Source organism: Salmo salar, chromosome ssa27 (genome assembly GCF_905237065.1).
Source record: "Salmo salar chromosome ssa27, Ssal_v3.1, whole genome shotgun sequence".
In the NCBI taxonomy this organism is placed as follows: domain Eukaryota; kingdom Metazoa; phylum Chordata; class Actinopteri; order Salmoniformes; family Salmonidae; genus Salmo; species Salmo salar.
In genome coordinates, this window is record NC_059468.1 from 12,793,645 (window position 1) to 12,815,548 (window position 21,904).

Below are 21,904 nucleotides of genomic sequence, written 5' to 3' on the forward strand. Positions count from 1 at the left end.
CCGGTACACTCCAATTAGTATAATATGTTACCTTTTGTATGGTATGTATTAATTTGTGAATGTCCACCATCCATTTCATAAGATATGTTACGAATTACAGTTCATATGATGTTACGAATAGCAATTTGTACAATATGGTACAAATGTCAGTTCACACAATATGTTACAAATTTGCAAAACATGGACTATGTTATGGGTTTTCATTTGTTGTGGCTAACGTTAACTAGGTGGCTAACGTTAGCTAGTCAAGGGGTTAGGCGTAAGGTTAAAGTAGGCTAACATGCTAAGTAGTTGAAAAGTAGCTGGTAAGTAGTTGCAAAGTTGCTAATTGGGTTGGTAAACGATCACGTTATATGCCAACCCATCCAGCCCGACCAACCACCCTACTTTCGTATTTGACTTAAGTAACCTTCTGTCTTATGTAACCATACCAAACATAACATATTATAATAATTTAAGTGTCCCGGAATTATGTTTACTATGTTACGTATAGTCCAGGAGACCCAGGCTGCTCTTCCCTCCCTCTATTCCTCCCTCTATTCCTCCCTGATGGAGAGTGTCATTCAGTCTGTGACCTGTTGTAACGATGCGTTACCTGATTCTATTCATTCTGGTCTGCTCTGGAACTCTCCTGTCTATTACGCTCATAGACAACTACCAACACCAAAGGTACGTTTGTATTTTTTAAAATGTAATCTTTATTTAACTAGGCAAGTCAGTTAAGAACATTCTTATTTACAAAGACGGCCTACCCCGGCCAAACCCTGCCCTAACCCTGACGACGCTGGGCCCATTGTGCGCCGCCCAATGGGACTCCCGATCACGGCCGGTTGTGATACAGCCCGGGATCGAACACGGGACTGTAGTGACTCCTCTAGCACTGCCTTAGACTGCTGTGCCACTCAGGTTCCCAAAAGAGTGTGTGTGTGTGTGTGTAATGGAGAAATTTTAAGAGGTATTTATACTGAACAAAAATAAAAGCACAACAATTTCAAAGATTTTACAGAGTTACAGTTCATATAAGAAAATCAGTCAATTGAAATAAATAACTTAGGACCTAATCAATGGATTTCACATGACTGGGAATACAGATATGCATCTGTTGGTCACAGATTACCTTTGGGGGTGAGGCTTGGATCAGAAAGCCAGTCAGTATCTGGTGAAACCACCATTTGCCTCATACAGCGCAACACATCTCCTTCGCAAAGACTTGATCAGGCTGTAGATTGTGGCCTGTGGAAGGTTGTCCTACTCATCTACCAACATGCTTAATGGGTGATATGTCTGGTGAGTATGCAGGCCACGGAAGAACTGGGACATTTTTAGCGTCCAGGAATTGTGTACAAATCCTTGCGACATGAGGCCTTATCATGCTGCGACATGAGGTGATGTTGGAGGATGAAAGGCACGACAATGGGCTTCAGATCTCATCACGGTATCTCTGTGCATTCAAGTTGCCATCGATAAAATGTATTTGTGTTCGTTGTCCGTAGCTTATGCCTGCCTATACCATAACCCCACTGCCACCATGGTGCACTCTGTTCACAACATTGACATCAGCAAACCGCTCGCCCACACAACGCCATACACGATCCTTGCGGTTGTGAGGCCGGTTGGATGTACTGCCAAATTCTCTAAAATGACGTTGGAGGCGGCTTATGGTAGAGAAATGAACATTCAATTATCCGGAAACAGCTCAGGTGAACATTCCTGCAGTCAGCGTGCCAATTGCATTCTCCCTCAACTTGACATCAATGGCATTGTGGTGTGTGATAAAACTGCACATTTTAGAGTGGCCTTTTATTGTCCCCAGCACAAGGTGCACCTGTGTAATGATCATGCTGTTTAATCAGCTTCTTGATATGCTACACCTGTCAGGTGGATGGATTATCTTGGCAAAGGAGAAATGCTCACTGACAGGAATGTAAACATTTGTGCACAAAATTGGAGAGAAATAAGCTTTTTGTGTGTATGGAACATTTCTGGGATCTCTTATTTCAGCTCATTTGTTCAGTGTAGTTTAGTGATCAACACAATGTTTAGCATATTTGGACTTTCTGTAATACACAATTTCCAGTGTTCTGTTTGTGAAACTCAAGGTGCGTGTTCATGGTCACTAGATTTGAAGCTGAATGTTATGAATTATTCTCGTATCTGTTGATAATGTTCGACGCCAGACTGGATGTAAAAGGACCGAGGATACAATGATTTCACTATTACGTTGTATTGATAACATTCTGTGAACACTGTGTGATTCTGTTGCAGCTGACAAAGTCACTATCTTTTTTTATTTGGGTTTCACACAAGCCTCCCGGGCTGGTGTTTACAGAATATTTGGTGCTGTCTAATTTGGATATGAAGGGCCTGTCTCCAAGAGGCCAGTTAGAATTTTTTTCTGCTTCTGGCTGCATCACATCTGGCCGTGATTGGGAGTTCCATAGGGCGGCGCACAATTGGCCCAGCGTCGTCCAGGTTTGGCTGGGGTAGGCCGTCCTTGTAAATTAGAATTTGTTCTTAACTGACTTGCCTAGTTAAATAAAAGGTTACATTTAAAATGTTACAAAAAAAAATTGTGCTGGTGGTGTCTCCCTGTTGCAACTTGTAAAAAACCAGATAGAGCTTTGATTGACTTCACCAATGTCCGCTCTCCTCCCACTGGGCAGAGAAGTCAGTTCAACATCTAGATTTACATTTGGATGAGTTGTCAACTAACGTGAAATCAACCAAACAAATCAACATGCCATTGGATTTAGGTTAAAAGTTGTGGGGGAAAAAAAGACAATTCCCTGATGTTGATGACTTTTTGCAAATCTGTTTTCCACATTGATTCAGTGTCATCACATTGCATTTTTGTTGAAATTACGTGCAAACAACATTGATTCAACCAGTTTTTGCCCAGTGAGCTTTACGTTCACCTGGAAATTCATTTGTGTGTGTGTGTGTGTACTTTATTTATTCCAGAGGGGAAGTTAGTTTGTAAAACAATTTGTGTGTGTGGTACCCTGCAAACCATGACCCATTTAGTATTTTACATGATTGAAAAGTAATGGAGTCTGTTGCCCATGTTGTGAATGGTTGCTGTTCATACAAGGACCTGTACATTGCTAGACATGACCGCCTTGTTGACCTGGTTCTATTGTCAACAAAGCAGCAAGACAGAATTGTTAACCCAAGTTTTCAAATTATACATCTTCCCAAAGAAACAACCCGTAAAGGGATCTGTGCATTTTGAACAACTGCATAAATACACCAATTTCACTTTTCCGTGTAAAAACAGGACCACAACTGCTGCACATGCTGCTACTGTTTTTGATTAGCCTACCAAAAGTTATATTTTTTAGAATGAGCAGCGCGCAGCCAGGTCCCAAGTGCATCGTGACACAAACACAGGGAAACTGTGAACAAGTGAGCACAAATGATCTAACTGGGGATAGCTACCTAGCATAACGTCACAAGCATGATGAGCTCGCCATGGTGTTTTTCTCCTACCAGATCCGTGAGAATGTCCTAACAATTGTATCCCTCTGTACTTTTGACTGTTAGTAGATGTTCAGGTCCCAGGATACTAATGACTGTAATGATTATGTATTTACAAGTTCATTCCAATTTCCTCTTTAGCGCCATCTGTTCAGTACCTGATAAAGCAGACCCAGAAGACCTGGGTGTTCATTTCAACACCCACCAGGAAGGTCCATTTTATTTCGTGCTGTGAAAATATGTTGAAATGCTGCAATCTCATTGCTGCAGTCACCCCTATAGCAAGCAATGTAATAGCTGGCTATGCAATCCAAGCACTGAGCGAAAGGCCAAACGCCTGGAGCCGCTGAAGGCAGAGCAGTAGGTAACTGAACAGCTTGTTTTGAACAATATATTTTGGAAACCGTAAAATGTATACAAATTAACCACACTTCTATGGACATTTTAAACATAATCCTTGAATTATATAATATATATTTTGTAGACCTACATTTAAAAAAAAAATGCTTGGGGGAATCCCTGTCGAAACCGGATGCAGTTTTATTGCCATCATTGTCCAATTCATAAACGTTGCCCGCTCGGCCCTCGATTTAGCTCGAGGGAGCGAGTGAAGAACTTTGTTCACTTGTGTGGTCGATATGACCCACAATTCAATGCAAACTGTAGTCACGTGTCAAACTCGACACCCGCTGCATTCCAAACACGTAAAAGACACCCTCAGCCACCAAATTAAGTGGACACTTATGATGAGTTGACACTTGCAGGGCGAGGGAAGAATGAATGAATTTTAAATGTACCGCCCTTGTCCGGAAATTCGTCACTCATTCAACCCACAGTTGTGTTTTTATCATCAGTCTACACACAAAACACCATAATGACAATGCAAAAACATGTTTTTAGAGCTTTTTGCAAATTGTTAAACTGAAATATGACATTTACATAAGTATTCAAACCCTTTACTCAGTACTTTGTTGAAGCACCTTTGGCAGCGATTACAGCCTCCCAGTCTTCTTGGGTATGACACTAGAAGCTTGGTACACCTGTATTTTGGGGAGTTTCTCCCATTCCTCTCAAGCTCTGTCAGGTTGGATGGGGAGTGTTGCTGCACAGCTATTTAAGTCTCTCCAGAGATGTTAGATTGGGTTCAAGTACAGGCTCTGACTGGGCCACTCAAGAACATTCAGAGACTTGTCCTGAAGCCACTCCTGCATTGTCTTGGCTGTGTGCTTAGGGTTGTTGTCCTGTTGGAAGGTGAACCCAGTCTGAGGTCCTGAGCACTCTGGAGCAGGTTTTCATCAAGGATCTCTCTGTACTTTGCTCTGTTCATCTTTGCCTCAATCATGACTAGTCTCCCAGTCCCTGCCGCTGAAAAACATCCCCACAGCATGATGCTGCCACCACCATGCTTCACAGTAGGGATGGTTCCAGGTTTCCTCCAGATGTGACACTTGACATTCATTTTAAAGAGTTAAATTTTGGTTTCATCAGACCGAGAATTTTGTTCCTCATGGTCTGAGAGTCCTTTAGTTGCCTTTTTGCAAACTCCAAGTGGGCTGTTGTGCCTTTTCATGCAGAGTGGCTTCCGTCTGGTCACTCTACCATAAAGGCCTGATTGGTGGAGTGCTGCAGAGATTTATATCCTCTGGAATGTTCTCCCATCTCCACAGAGGAACTCTGGAGCTGTCAGAGTGACCATCGGATTCTTGGTCACCTCCCTGACCATAGCCCTTCTCCCCTGATTGCTCAGTTTGGCAGGGTGGCCAGCTCTAGGAAGGGTCTTGATGGCTCCAAACTTCTTCCATTTAAAAATGATGGAGGCCACTGTGTTCTTGGGGACCTTCAATGCTGTAGACATTTTTTGGTACCCTTCCCCAGATCTGTGCCTTGACACAATCCTGTCTCGGAGCTCTAAGGACAATTCCTTCGACCTCAAGGCTTGGTTTTTGCTCTGACATGCACTGTCAACTGTGGGACCTTTTATATAGACAGGTGTGTGCCTTTCCAAATCACATCCAATCAATTGAATTTACCACAGGTGGAATCCAATCAAGTTGTAGAAACATCTCAAGGATGATCGATGGAAACAGGATACACCTGAGCTCATTTTCAAGTCTCATAGCTTAGTGTTTGTACCATCATGTGCATTAGTAGCACAATTTGTAACTTATTTAAATTTTTCTTACACTTGTATGTTGACTCCATAAGGATTTGAAGTTTTGGCAGACTATTCTTAGCGGATGTACAATCATCACCAATTGAATTATGGGCTGTTTTAGGCCCCGGAGTGAACAGAATTGTACACTCGCACACTCGATCACAAACGAGGGCTGAGGGGCTTACGTTGCTAACTTCCCTTGCTTGGCAAATTCTTTGGACCTACAGCAAAGATGGCCACGGGGATTCCCCCAAGGGCATAAGGCGAGGGTAAGTGGATAAGTGTGTCTTTTACGTGTTTGAAACGTAGCCACAGCTGCATTTTCGGCATGTCAGACAAAATTATGAACCTAGCTTGTATTTTTAGATAGATAGATAGATAGATAGATAGATAGATAGATAGATAGATAGATAGATAGATAGATAGATAGATAGATAGATAGATAGATAGATAGATAGATAGATAGATAGATAGATAGATAGATAGATAGATAGATAGATAGATAGATAGATAGATAGATAGATAGATAGATAGATAGATAGATAGATAGATAGATGACATTGATTTCAGCTTTGGAAAATTGGCTTAGTCTTGTAGTGAGGGGCCTATAAAACATAGCTAGATCCATAAACATTTTGGGGGGGAATTCTGAAATTTATTGGAATAAATGACCAAACTAGCTTGGTAGCTACCTGACAGGAGTGCTAGCTAGCTATGTTAGCTTTCTAGGTACATGAATAGGTTTAAGCTCAACTTCAAGATTTTCACCAACGACGTTGCCTCTCCGATCATCACTCTCCCTCACTTGGGCAAGGGACATTTTAAGGTATACTCGGATGTGACGATGTAAAACGTCATTCCAGGGCTGAGGGTTCAGGACCTAGGGCTGTCCACTTTGAGTTTGGACTGCAGCCATTATTTTGTTTGGCCACCGTCAGAGGACTCTTCCAATGCGTTCTTGATGAAAAAAACATACCCATACATTCTAAGTTCTCGACTGTGTTTTGCCCTCTGGGCTGGGATGTTTTTTGCTGTTAAAATAAATGGTTGAATGTCCATTGGAGTTTTGTACACCACACTCTCTTACCCGGAGCCGGATTTCTGAGTACTGTGTAATTGTCTTTTCATATTAAACCTTATAGAGACTAGTTTACAACCTTATCTAGTCATAAAGCCTTTCTGTGATAGGTCAATTCTCTGATGAGGCTAAATGATAAATGTGTGTTTTTGCATGCATGCATGTGTGTTGCAGAGATGGGTTCTTGGACTCTGTCCAGAAGAGGTTGCAGTGCAGAAGACTGCGAGAAAAACTGGTGACCATGACTACTATGAAAAAGTAAGTGGGGTTTTGATTATTTGATTATTCATTTTTTTATCCCCATTAGCTAACACCACGATGTCAGCTAATCTTCCTGGGGTCCGAGTAAGAGATTCTACGTAAGATGTTCTTTACTGGAAAGTCCGATCAGATCAACCAGACAATCCATCCTGATCCAACAAGTTCTCCATCTATATGTCAATTTACATTGTGTGTGTGAGTAACAAGATCTCACGGTTTGACACGGTTTGAATTCAGTATTCTACGTTTGTCTAAACATCATAATTTGACAGTTAAGTTTAGGAATTAATTCTGATTGGTTAAGTAACCTTTTTACTAGGGTGGGCTAAATCACTGTCACATAGTGTTTCTTGGTAGTCTTAAACAAATCTACTTTGAAACAAAAAGTATACACCTCACACATGGTATAGATGTATGTATTCAATTGTGAGTTTACATCCCAATATTACACTTTATATACGTCACAGAAAACTGAAATATAGCAAAACAGTTTCACATAGAAACACTTGATTTGCAGCTTTAAAAAGAAAATGTTAATTTAACTATGAAATTATGAAAAAGTAGAGGGCTATTTGGTAATTTGACTGCAGGAAAGGGTTTTAAGGTTTGGGAGAGGGTTAAAACAGAAACAACTCGAAGGTTAAGTTTAGGTATTAATTCCGAATAGTTAAGGTTTGGGATAGGGTAAAAAAAATACAAACGAATGCCTACCACTGGGATTAAACCCACAATTCTCAGAGCCAATGACGCAAGACTACTTGATAGTAAGTTCTCACCGATGCCCCTAGTGGCCGGTATTAAAGGCAACTCATGACATCCTGGGGACCTGGACGAACGTTGAACATTGCATTGGAATTGGAGTGACCTGGCGCGTGTGTGTGTGTGTGTGTGTGGTGTCAGAGTGGACATTGCCCTTTTCTCTCAGGAGGTGAGAGAGCTAATGAACTGTCCTTGGAGACTCAACCTCACACACAGAGAACTACACAGGTGAGATACACACCAGTGGAGCCTGGTGGGAGGAGCTATAGGAGGACAGGCTCATTGTAATGGCTGGAATGGAATAAATGGAACTGTATCAAACACATGGAAACCACGTTTGACTCCGTTCCAATTATTCCATTACAATGAGCCTGTCCTCCTATAGCTAACTCCCACCAGCCGCCACTGATACAGTTCACACACACCTTGCTCAGTCTTGCGATCGTCTCCAACAAACTTCCTGTCCTTCCCTCCCAGGACAGAGTTGTGGTCATGCTGTAACGCTTCTGATAGGCTGATGGTGACCAGACAGAACACCAATCAGAACCAGAGTCTGACTTATGATGCAGAGAAGTGGAGGAAGAGAAAGGTGGACCAAGCACTATGGGAGATGCTGCCTCAGGTGTGTATGGGTTAGCTCTTCTATCCTTGTGGGGACCTAAAATCCCCAAAAGTCCCACAAGGTTAGTAAAACCAGGAAAATTGTCCCTCGTGGGGACATTTCCCACGTCCCCATGAGGACAAAGGCTATTTTAAGGTTTGGGAATGGGTAAGGGGTTAGGAGTTAGGTTTAGGGTTTGGGTTAGTGTTAGTGGTTAGGGAAAGTAGGATATTTAATGGAAATAAATGTTATGTCCCCTTTGAGGATAGAATAACAAAACGTGTGTGTGTGTGTGTGTGTGTGTGTGTGTGTAGACCGTACCCTGGAGTAAAGGTTCGTTGAGTCGTTGTGCCGTGGTGGGAAGTGGAGGAATCCTGCAGAACAGCAGCTGTGGAGCGGAAATAGACAATGCTGACTATGTCATTAGGTATAAGTAACAACGTTTTCTATCAAGCAATCAATCAATCAGTTATTGGTAGTAATCTATAGCAATGTAGTTCTGTTGTGTTGTGTTCAACGTTGATATGATGTGTGACTGTTGTTGTTTATAATCTTGTGTCAACGTTGTGTGGATATTCTGGGAATGTTTAATGTTGTTTTATCCTATCGGAACTGGCACCTCTTTCTGAGTCCATCACTAGTTTGTATGTCGCGCTCTTATTCAAATCAAATGAAATCAAAATGAATTTGTCACATGCGCCGAATGGAACAGGTGTAGGACCTTACCGTGAAATGCTTACTTACAAGCCCTTAATCAACAGTGTAGAGTTTTTTATTTATTTAAGTAACAAAATATTAGCTAAAAAGTATACAATAAATACTATATATAAAGTAACATTAAAATAACAATAACCAGTCAATATACAGGGGGTAACCGGTACCGAGTAATTGTATGAGGGTACAGGTTAATTGAGGTAATATTTACATGTAGGTAGGGGTGTTCAGTTGTTATTTGTTTTGTTGATGTGGTGTTGATGTAGTCGTTTCTAATATTGTGACTGTTGTTGACAGGTTTAACCTGGCTCCTATCAACAAGAGTTATGACGTGGGAGTGAAGACAGACCTCATAACAGCCAACCCTTCCCAGATCAATAAAGGGTGTATACACTCTATCAATACACATGATCAGATACAGACAAAGAGCTCTATTTTCATGTCATCTGACCGACGCACCGGTTCCAATCCTAGAGCAAATGCCGTTTTATAAAAACTCCAGGCGGCGCTATGGTCAGATGACATAAAAAGAGAGCTTGGTGTTGAAAAGTAGCTCATACCGACAGTAAATATGGTAGTGGATCGTTGATGTTATGGGGATATTTTGCTTCCACTGGTCCTGGGGCCTTTTCTTTTTCTTCTTTTTTTCCTCTTGTGTACTTTTTACCTCCTTTTCTCCCCAATTGGAAGTTACAGTTTTGTCCCATCACTGCAACTCCCGTACGGACTCGGGAGAGGCGAAGGTCGAGAGCCATGCGTCTTCCGAAACACGACCCCGCCAAGCCGCACTGCTTCTTGACACACTGCTCACTTAACTCGGAAGCCAGCCGCACCATGTGTCGGAGGAAACACCGTACAGCTGGCAACTAAAGTCGCTAGAGCGTGATGGGACAAGTCACGCCCAGCTGCGGTCACGCCCAGCTGCGATACAGGCTGGGATTGAACCCGGGTCTGTAGACTGCTGCGCCACTTGGGAGGCCCATAGGGCCCTTAAGGTCAACAGCATCATGAACTTTTCCAAGTACCAGGACATTTTAGCCAAAAACCTAGTTGCCTCTGCCAGGAGGCTGACACATGGCCACAAGGGGATCTTCCAGCAAGACAATAACCCCAAGCACTAATCAAAATCCACAAAGAAATGATTAAAACTGCTATATGTAACTTTTTTATTTTGTTTCTGTTTAAAGTCTCTAGTGGTCATCCAATACGATTCAACAGTAACAATATTGCGCCTCCAGACTGCCTGAAAACCGCTATATTCTAATTCCCTGTCGGTTTGGATTTCCCACCAGATTTGGGATCTTACCCGAGGCTGTAGTGGCACCTCAGCACTGCGATGCATTGCCTTAGACCGCTACACCACTCGGGAGGCCCCCTTTCCTAACTCAGTTGCCGGAGAGCAAGGAAACCGCTCATGAGTTCAATGGTGACTTAAAACATTTAGAGTTTAATGGCTGTGATAGGATAAAATTGAGGATGGAGCAACATTGTAGTTACTTCAATGCTAACCTAAATTACAGTGAAAATAAATAATTCTGTACAGAATAAAAAATATTCCAAAACATGCATCTTGTTTGCAATAGTAGTAGAAGTTGAAAAGCTTCAAGTTCCTCGGCGTACACGTCACTGACAATCTGAAATGGTCCACCACACAGACAGTGTGGTGAAGCAGGTGCAGCAGCACTTCTTCAAGCTCAGGAGGCTGAAGAAATTTGGCTTGACCCCTAAGACCCTCACAAACTTTTACAGATGCATCATTGAGAACATCCAGTATCACCACCTAGTACGCAACTGCACCGTCCGCAACCGCAGGGTTCTCAAGAGGGTGGTGAGGTATGCCCAACACACTGCCTGCCGTCCAGGACACCTACAGCACCCAGTGTCACAGGAAGGCTGAGAAGATCATCAAGAACCTCAGACACCCTATTATATAGTACATTCGGAAAGTATTCAGACCCCTTTACTTTTTCAGCATTTTGTTACGTTACTGCCTTATTCTACAATGGATGTATTTTTTTTAAGTCATTGAAATCACTCAAATGTACAAGAAAATATCACATTTGCGTAAGTATTCAGACCTTTTACTCAGTACTTTGTTGAAGGACCTTAGGGAGCAATTACAGCCTTGAGTCTTCTTGTTTATGATGCTACAAGCTTGGCACACCTGTATTTGGGGAGTTTCCCCCATTTTATTTTCTGCATATCCTCTCAAGCTCTGTCAGGTTGGATGGGGAGTGTCACTGCACGGCTATTTTCAGGTCCCTCCAGAGATGTTTGAGCAGTTTCTAGTCCAGGCTCTGGCTGGCCCACTCAAGGACATTCAGAGACTTGTCCCGAAGCCACTTCTGCGTTGTCTTGGCTGCGTGCTTAGGGTCGTTGTCCTGTTGGAAGGTGAACCTTCACCCTGAAGAAGGCACAGTGATGCTGGAATGTTGGTGATTTACCCAATAAATGACTGGGACTTTATATATATGGAGTGTGCAACTCTCCTTTATTTTTTATAGTTTGGAAGGTGAACCTTCGCCTGCGTCTGAGGTCTTGAGCACTCTGGAGCAGATTTTCATTAAGATCTCTCTGTACTTTGCTTCGTTCATCTTTCCCTCGATCCTGACTAGTCTCCCAGTCCCTGCAGCTGAAAAACATCCCTACAGCATGATGCTGCCACCACCATGCTTCACCGTAGGGATGGTGCCAGGTTTCCTCCAGACGTGACATTCAGGCCAAAGACTTCAATTTTGGTTTCATCAGACCAGAGAATCTTGTTTCTCATGGTCTGAGAGTCTTTAGCTGCCTTTTTGGCAAACTCCAAGCGGGTTGTCATGTCCCTTTTACTGAGGAGTGGCTTCCATCTGGCTACTCTACCATAAAAGCCTGATTGGTGGAGTGCTGCAGAGATGGTTGTCCTTCTGGAAGGTTCTCCCATCTCCACAGAGGAACTCTAGAGCTCTGTCAGAGTGACCATTGGGTTCTTGATCACCTCCCTGACCAGGGCCCTTCTCCCCTGATTGCTCAGTTTGGCTGGGCGGCCAGCTCTAGGAAGAGTCTTGGTGATTTAAAAACTTCCATTTAAGAATGATGGAGGCCACTGCTGCAGAAATGTTTTGTGAACCCTTCCCCAGATCTGTGCCTTGACACAATCTTGTCTCGGCGGTCTAAGGACAATTCCTTCGACCTCTTTGCTTGGTTTTTGCTCTGACATGCACTGTCCACTGTGGGACCTTTTTTATATAGACGGGTGTGTGCTTTTCCAAATCATGTCCAATCAAGTTGTAGAAACATCTCAAGGATGATCAATGGAAACAGGATGCACCTGAGCTCAATTTCGAGTCTCATAGCAAAGGGTCTGAATACTTATGTAAATAAGCTATTACTGTTTTTTTTAAAATCTTTAATCTTTAATAAATGAGCAAAAAATGTCAACCTGTTTTCGCTTTGTCATTGTGCAGTATTGTGTGTAAATTGCTGAGATTATTTATTTAATCAATTTTAGAATAAGGCTGTAACCTAACTAAATGTGGGGAAAAAATCATGGGGCCTGAATACTTCCCGAAGGCACGGTACTTGGTAATAAATAGAATAGTGCAGTTGTGAAATGGCAGCAATTGTATGTTGTAAGATGCATGAGTCTTTGGATTGGGTATATAGCATTCTGTGAACTTGGAGATGTCTTTTTGGTAGAACTGCTAGACTGTAAATGATAAAACAGTTCACCATGTTGTTAAAGGCTTTCTTTAGAAGTTGATTTACTGTGCTGCCTTCTGTAGTGAGGACATCAGAGTGTGATAGTTAATGTTGCTACCAAGTTAGCTAGCTTGGATAGCAATCTAGTATTTTACCAGGCAGAGACATTAACGGTAGTTACAACGTTATTACAAGACAATGTAACTAAAATTCTGCTACCTTTCTGGCAAACGGCATGATTACTTTTTATTTCAATGTAAAAACAAAGAATTATACCTAGTGTATACATGTTTTGCCTGTTCTGAATAGACTTATCTTCTTTTCAATCTTGTCTGTGAGCCGTTATTGCATCCACTATCAGTTTCAAATTTGCCACAGCCTAGACTGTCCAGAGAGGATGTTAATACTACGTCATTCCCAGCCGACTACCCATGAGACCAGGCGTTTCTTGGAAATTGTGTTCAAATCTAGAAAAAAAATCTGCATTCTTGTCAGAGCTGACCCTACAAAACATCTGTACACACATAGTTACCCAGTGCAGCTGTAATTGACCACAAAATCAACATTTGTGGTCAATTAATTAGCACCCTCTCCAAGGCTCAGTGTCGTTATCCTCACAAGGGATAATCCTCACAGGGGTGCGAATAATTTGACCACTTTTGAGAATCTCCTAACACCTCCCCTCGCTTGTCCTCAGATACCCTGACCTCCAGCGGAACCCTGGACCCCTGGTGGAAGTCATGTCAGTCTATGGCCACGCCCATCTGCTTCTCCACGCCTTCTCTTTTGGTTTTGGGACCTCCCCCTGCTTCAAGGTGAGTTGCTACCATGAGATGAGACTAGGTAGAGCCCTGCTACCCGGCTCCGGCCCGACAGGACCCAATGCTATGTACCTGTTAATGGCCGGACCTATTGTTTTCATCAATAACTAGCATTTTTAAGAACAACAAAATTGATAACTAACATTTTGATCCTGGGAGAGGAGGGTAGATGGTAATGATGTCATTAATCAGTCTTTATTCTGTCCCAGGTGTACCACGCCCTCCGTAAGGCCTGCACCCAACAGAAAGTGGTGTTCTTTCACCCAGACTACCTGCTTAAGCTGGACAAGTTCTGGCGTCGCCGTGGGCAACGAGCCCCACGGCTCTCTACTGGTATGATGCTGGCCAGCACTGCTCTGGAGATCTGTGAACAGGTGTGTGTTTGTGTGTGTGTTGCCTCAGAAGAGGTTCCCGTCCAATCTGAAGTTTCCATGTCCTTGTGCAGGAGGAAAAGGAGGAAAACATTGAATAGGACCGGCACAAGCACACACTCTTGCCTCACACTAGTGCCTACCCCAAAAAGGTTCAGACTCCTGACCGCCAACTGTAACTCTGGCCACCATCCTCTCATGGAACTGATGCAGGATGTTCACACATTTCCCAAGGCAGCCATGCTGCATAAGGGCCTTCCAAAGAAGTTCACGGTGTACTGTGTCGAAGGCTTTGGAGAGGTCCACAAAGCCCACAAATAGGTGTCGTTTCTGTTCACTGCACTTTTCCTGCAGTTGGCGTCCATGGAAGATAATGTCCACCGGGCTTCTGTTCTTTCTAAAGCAGCACTGGGTCTCCAGTAGGAGCTTCCACAAAGCTGGAATCTGAACGAGTACTTGAGCTTCAGCAAGTGGATGATTGTTCTTTTGTGACACACCCCAGAAGCTCTACAAGCCACCCTCACAGCAGCTGTACAGACAGCTACAACTGGGCCTATGTTCTGCAGGTGGTCAGAAAAAGCGCCTAAAGGACCAATTGAAGACTTCACTGAAGAAGTGTGGGATAAACCCTGCCTCCCTCTGGACTGTTACTGTGGACCGTTCCACCTGGTGCAGCCTCTGCCATCATGGAGAGCCGTTGGCTCAGGAAAAAAGGACTGAATGTCGCCTGGCGAAGTGACAGAGAAGACATATGACCATGGCTGCACCGGCCTCAACGACAGTATGCATCCCACATCGGATTATACAGTCATCAGAGAACCCACAAGCAGTAGAGGATGCGATCGACTACCTTAAGAGATTAAGTGTGTGTGTGTGTGTGTGTGTGTGTGTGTGTGTGTGTGTGTGTGTGTGTGTGTGTGTGTGTGTGTGTGTGTGTGTGTGTGTGTACGTTTGTATATGTTTCTAAGTCTCCATCTCTATCTGTCAGGTTCATCTGTACGGCTTCTGGCCCTTCCCTCTGGATCTATCCCAAAATACTTTGCCACATCATTACTATGACAACGTTGGTCCAAGTCACTTCATGCACGCCATGCCTGAAGAGTTCCTGCTGTTACTACAACTCCACAGCCAGGGGGCGCTACAGCTACATGTTGGACCCTGTACACTGACCCCTACACCCTAACCCATACAACCTCTGTTACTACAACTCCATAGCCAGGGGGCGCTACAGCTACATGTTGGACCCTGTACACCCTAACAAGCAGATGGTCAGGGGATCAGAACATAATTATAATAATTTGCACAGTGCAAATTGACCACAACTAAGGCCAAAAATAGGTTGTATTTGAAAATAACAATCATTTCATACCTTGATTACACTGAGACATGATAACGTATCTCTTTTTTAAGCCCCAAAAAATCTCACGGGCCGCCTGTTGCTGACCCCTGCCCTACACCCGAACCCCTTCAAATATAACCTACATTTTTCTATTATTTGTTTTATTTAGCCTTATTTTAATGGTGAGTTGACTGAGAATACATTCTCATTTACAGCAACGAACTGTAACCCCAACACCACTACAACTCCAAAGCACTACAGCTACATGTTGGACCCTGTACACTGACCCCTACACCCTAACCCATACAACCTCTTACTACAACTCCACAGCCAGGGGGCGCTACAGCAACATGTTGGACTCTGTACACTGACCCCTACACCCTAACCCATACAACCTCTTACTACAACTCCACAACCAGGGGGCGCTACAGCTACATGTTGGACCCTGTACACTGACCCCTACACCCTAACCCATACAACCTCTTACTACAACTCCACAACCAGGGGGCGCTACAGCTACATGTTGGACCCTGTACACTGACCCCTACACCCTAACCCATACAACCTCTTACTACAACTCCACTGCCAGGGGGCACTACAGCTACATGTTGGTACCCTGTATACAGGCATAAGCGACATAAGCGGCCACCAGGGGGACCCCGAAACAATAATAATAACTCAGTCGGGGTCTCAACTTGTTGAGAGTTAGAACAGTACAATTTTTGTTAGGGCTTTATTCAATCCATACTGTAGAAATTCGGCATTACAGCGTGATTGAAATTTCTCCCGCGTTAGCGGAGATTGCATTCACGGTAAACACTGCAGATGTCGGTTCAATAGGAAATTAGCGATACAGATTCAATAGAGACCTTAGTCTAGCCAGTTATCTAAACTGGTAGTCATCATGGCCTAATACCGATCGGGCACGTGCCCTAGGGCCCTGACCTCCAAAGGGCCCCCATTGACTTTGTTTGTCACTCCGATATCATAAACATGGCATAAGTCATTGCAAAAAATAGAATTGCATGAAATGTGTTATAAAATCCTAAAGTTTTATCTCCGCCCCATGACAAAATGTGTAGAACTACAAAAAACTTGCTTTAAAACTGCAATATTTTCTCTCCGCCCCATTGCAAAATGTGTAGAACTGCAGAAAACTTGCAGGGGGCCCCCCAACCAAATCTTGCTTAGGGCTGGCCCTGCCTGTACACCCTAACCCCTGGCCTACACCCTAACCCCTTCACCATAACTCCTACACCCTAACCCCTGTTAATACAACTCCACAGCCAGGGGGTAATACAGCTACATGTAGGACTCTGTCTTTAACATATATCCTAAAGAGTTATTTATACATTGTTATTAGTATGCTGTGGTTTTATATTTTATGGAAAACATTAAAATGTTATACTACTTTTTGGATTTCCTTCCTGTATGGTTTTAATTAATTAATCTAATTATTTATACATTTCCTTGTGTGTGTGTGTGTCACTACAGACCCTGGTTCGATTCCAGGCTATATTGTGATAGGGAGTCCCATAGGGCGGTGCACAATTGGCCCAGCATCGTTAGGGTTTGGCCGGGGTAGGCCGTCATTGTAAATAAGAATTTGTTCTTAACCGACTTGCCTAGTTAGATAAATAATGAGTGCATCCGTATGTATGTATGTATGTATGTATGTATGTATGTATGTATGTATGTATGTATGTATGTATGTATGTATGTATGTATGTATGTATGTATGTATGTATGTATGTATGTATGTATGTATGTATGTATGTATCTATGTATCTATGTATGTATGTATGTATGTGTACACACACCATATGTGTATATATACAGTTGAAGTCGTAAGTTTACATACACCTTAGCCAAATACACTGCTCAAAAAAATAAAGGGAACACTAAAATAACACATCCTAGATCTGAATGAATGAAATAATCTTATTAAATACTATTTTCTTTACATAGTTGAATGTGCTGACAACAAAATCACACAAAAATAATCTATGGAAATCCAATTTATCAACCCATGGAGGTCTGGATTTGGAGTCACACTCAAAATTAAAGTGGAAAACCACACTACAGGCTGATCCAACTTTGATGTAATGTCCTTAAAACAAGTAAAAATGAGGCTCAGTAGTGTGTGTGGCCTCCACATGCCTGTATGACCTCCCTACAACGCCTGGGCATGCTGCTGATGAGGTGGCGGATGGTCTCCTGAGGGATCTCCTCCCAGACCTGGACTAAAGCATCCGCCAACTCCTGGACCGTCTGTGGTGCAACGTGGCGTTGGTGGATGGAGCGAGACATGATGTCCCAGATGTGCTCAATTGGATTCAGGTCTGGGGAACGGGCGGGCCAGTCCATAGCATCAATGCCTTCCTCTTGCAGGAACTGCTGACACACTCCAGCCACATGAGGTCTAGCATTGTCTTGCATTAGGAGGAACCCAGGGCCAACCGCACCAGCATATGGTCTCACAAGGGGTCTGAGGATCTCATCTCGGTACCTAATGGCAGTCAGGCTACCTCTGGCGAGCACATGGAGGGCTGTGCGGCCCCCCAAAGAAATGCCACCCCACACCATGACTGACCCACCGCCAAACCGGTCATGATTGGAGGATGTTGCAGGCAGCAGAACGTTCTCCACGGCGTCTCCAGACTCTGTCACGTGCTCAGTGTGAACCTGCTTTCATCTGTGAAGAGCACAGGGTGCCAGTGGCGAATTTGCCAATCTTGGTGTTCTCTGGCAAATGCCAAACGTCCTGCACGGTGTTGGGCTGTAAGCACAACCCCCACCTATGGACGTCGGGCCCTCATACCACCCTCATGGAGTCTGTTTCTGACCGTTTGAGCAGACACATGCACATTTGTGGCCTGCTGGAGGTCATTTTGCAAAGCTCTGGCAGTGCTCCTCCTGCACCTCCTTGCACAAAGGCGGAGGAAGCGGTCCTGCTGCTGGGTTGTTGCCCTCCTACGGCCTCCTCCACGTCTCCTGATGTACTGCCCTGTCTCCTGGTAGCGCCTCCATGCTCTGGACACTACGCTGACAGACACAGCAAACCTTCTTGCCACAGCTCGCATTGATGTGCCGTCCTGGATGAGCTGCACTACCTGAGCCACTTGTGTGGGTTGTAGACTCCGTCTCATGCTACTACTAGAGTGAAAGCACCGCCAGCATTCAAAAGTGACCAAAACATCAGCCAAGAAGCATAGGAACTGAGAAGTGGTCTGTGGTCACCACCTGCAGAACCACTCCTTTATTGGGGGCGTCTTGCTAATTGCCTATAATTTCCCCCTGTTGTCTATTCCATTTGCACAACAGCATGTGAAATTTATTGTCAATCAGTGTATTGTCAATCATTCATGAGTTTTTCTTTATTTTTTACTGTTTTCTACAATGGGATAAAATAAATAAAACAAAGGCCTGGGACCATAGTGGCTGAAGGCAGCCTCACGTTCAGTCAGGACCTTTGAAACAACTTAAAGGCTTGTGCCAGAGGATCTGAGGGACCAACCGGATATTTTAAAACTAGCAGGCAAGCAATGCAGGGACTTTTAAAATAGGTGTTATGTGCTTTCCTTCTGGTCTTTGTTAGCACATGTAACCGATGTGAAATGGCTAGTTAGTTAGCGGTGGTGCGCGCTAATAGCGTTTCAATCGGTGACGTCACTCGCTCTGAGACCTGAAGTAGTTGTTCCCCTTGCTCTGCAAGGGCCGCGGCTTTTGTGGCGCGATGGGTAACGATGCTTCGTGGGTGTCAGTTGTTGATGTGTGCAGAGGGTCCCTGGTTCAAGCCCAGGTTGGGGCGAGGAGAGGGACGGAAGCTATACTGTTACACACACGTGCTCCTGCGTTCTGAATTACTTGGAGTTGGCTAATGTTTTTTTTGGGGGGGAAGACCAGACATCATAGGAGGCCCTTCACAATAGAAATATAATTACTATTGTGATACATAATTGCCCTGGTATTTTGGAATTTCCAGTCAATGAGCACTAAGGGTAATGTAGTCATTCTACAGATTCAAAAGCAGGTTGGCGTTTTATTGTCATGAGTCTTGTCCTGGAGGCAGAACTGAGCAATTTCCCCTTAGATAGGCCAGCTGCAATGTCAAAATTAGCTATATTGTTAAAAATGTACCTTCTTGGTCTTAATTTATGATTAGCTGTATGGTTAGGTTTAAATAAGATTTTATAACTTTGTGGCTGTGCTAGCTAGTGACCACTCTGCAGAGCTGCCGCAAGAACAAAATTCACGATCAAAGTCAGCGCAAGATTATTGGATGAGATCCTCCTGCCGCTGAGAAGCTTACAGTATTATAATACTGGTACTGTAAGTTGGTGGCGTCTTAATTGGGGAGGACGGGCTCGTGGTAATGGCTGGAGCGGAATGGTATCAAATACAGCAAACACATGGTTTCCATGTGTTTGATGCCATTCCATCCTCTCCGTTCCAGCCATTATTGTGAGTCGTCCTCCTCCTAGCAGCCTCTACTGTAATATACAGTAGATAAAATATTGGGAGTGGCTCCTGATCCGTGGCCAGATCTTTTATTTCTGAGGTTTTGTATCAGTAAGTCCGCAGTGTCTTGTGTTATTTTGGATTGGGTGTTGACAAACTAGACTGAATCTTTATATTGATCCTTGATAGCTGAATAAAAACATCTGACACACACACACACACACACACACACACACACACACACACACACACACACACACACACACACACACACACACACACACACACACACACACACACACACACACACACACCAGGGCTCTCGCCAGAACAAATCAGTTGGACGGGCATTTAATTTCCATAAGGGAGCATGTTTTTTTCATGGGACTTCCTATATTCCATTTTTTAAAAGGGTGTTATAGTAAAGACCAGCATGAGTTTCAAGTTTGGGGAAGCTTACAATTTATCCTACCATTTCTACCAATCTGGTGCCAGTTATGATTTTCATACGACAATTCACAGTGTCCAGCCCCTACCATATGGACATATTGATGGACCGTGATCCATTGTCGGCTAAAGAAATGAGCTCATGGAACTGAGATAGTCTGTAGGCCTATACTTCCATCATCAACTAAGTAAAATAGATGGCTAGGTCTAAAACTGACAAATAACAGTAGAAAATATCATTCTCAATCGCGTTCTACTCCACCGGTCTACCTATCTGTCATTACATGAGCTATACAGTGAGGGGGAAAAATGTATTTGATCCCCTGCTGATTTTGTACGTTTGCCCACTGACAAAGAAATTATCAGTCTATAATTTTAATGGTAGGTTTATTTGAACAGTGAGAGACAGAATAACAAAATAATCCAGAAAAACGCATGTCAAAAATGTTATAAATTGATTTGCATTTTAATGAGGGAAATAAGTATTTGACCCCTCTGCAAAACATGACTTAGTACTTGGTGGCAAAACCCTTGTTGGCAATCACAGAGGTCAGACATTTCTTGTAGTTGGCCACCAGGTTTGCACACATCTCAGGAGGGATTTTGTCCCACTCCTCTTTGCAGCTCGTCTCCAAGTTATTAAGGTTTCAAGGCTGACGTTTGGCAACTCGAACCTTCAGCTCCCTCCACAGATTTTCTATGGGATTAAGGTCTGGAGACTGGCTAGGCCACTCCAGGACCTTAATGTGCTTCTTCTTGAGCAACTCCTTTGTTGCCTTGGCCATGTGTTTTGGGTCATTGTCATGCTGGAATACCCATCCACGACCCATTTTCAATGCCCTGGCTGAGGGAGGAGGTTCTCACCCAAGATTTGACGGTACATGGCCCCGTCCATCGTCCCTTTGATGCGGTGAAGTTGTCGTGTCCCCTTAGCAGAAAAACACCCCCAAAACATAATGTTTCCACCTCCATGTTTGACGGTGGGGATGGTGTTCTTGGGGTCATAGGCAGCATTCCTCCTCCTCCAAACACAGCGAGTTGAGTTGATGCCAAAGAGCTCCATTTTGGTCTCATCTGACAACAACACTTTCACCCAGTTGTCCTCTGAATCATTCAGATGTTCATTGGCAAACTTCAGACGGGCATGTATATGTGCTTTCTTGAGCAGGGGGACCTTGCGGGCGCTGCAGGATTTCAATCCTTCACGGCGTAGTGTGTTACCAATTGTTTTCTTGGTGACTATGGTCCCAGCTGCCTTGAGATCATTGACAAGATCCTGCCATGTAGTTCTGGGCTGATTCCTCACCGTTCTCATTATCATTGCAACTCCACGAGGTGAGATATTGCATGGAGCCCCAGGCCGAGGGAGATTGACAGTTCTTTTGTGTTTTTGTTGTCACCTTCTCACCAAGCTGCTTGAACTGTTGTCACCTTCTCACCAAGCTGCTTGGCGATGGTCTTGTAGCCCATTCCAGCCTTGTGTAGGTCTACAATCTTGTCCCTGACATCCTTGAGCTCTTTGGTCTTGGCCATGGTGGAGAGTTTGGAATCTGATTGATTGATTGCTTCTGTGGACAGGTGTCTTTCATACAGGTAACAAGCTGAGATTAGGAGCACTCCCTTTAAGAGTGTGCTCCTCAGTATTTAAGTGTGTCCTATTTGGTATGTATACAATTTTAAAAGTTTTCTTTCAGTAGTAGATTTTCTTTTTAGCATGGTAACATTAAACCTAATTCCCT

The 21,904-nt window shown here is 43.7% G+C and overlaps 1 protein-coding gene and 1 long non-coding RNA gene across 2 annotated transcripts in view; one reads left to right on the top strand and one right to left on the bottom strand.

Moving 5' to 3' along the window:
* Positions 1-21,904, bottom strand: part of LOC123730902 (uncharacterized) — a 48,897-nt gene that overhangs the window by 19,988 nt on the left and 7,005 nt on the right. Inside the window, exon 2 of the long non-coding RNA XR_006762333.1 lies at positions 8,653-8,719. This is a non-coding gene — a long non-coding RNA (uncharacterized lncRNA). The remainder of the gene's footprint in view (positions 1-8,652; positions 8,720-21,904) is intronic.
* On the top strand, positions 457-16,704 carry LOC106588278 (alpha-2,8-sialyltransferase 8F). Its single transcript, XM_014177114.2, has 9 exons — positions 457-669; positions 6,885-6,968; positions 7,872-7,958; positions 8,208-8,352; positions 8,646-8,758; positions 9,343-9,429; positions 13,424-13,541; positions 13,757-13,921; positions 14,907-16,704. Exons 1-9 carry the CDS (start codon positions 587-589, stop codon positions 15,099-15,101), a joined length of 1,077 nt encoding a protein of 358 aa, XP_014032589.1. The 5' UTR covers positions 457-586; the 3' UTR covers positions 15,102-16,704.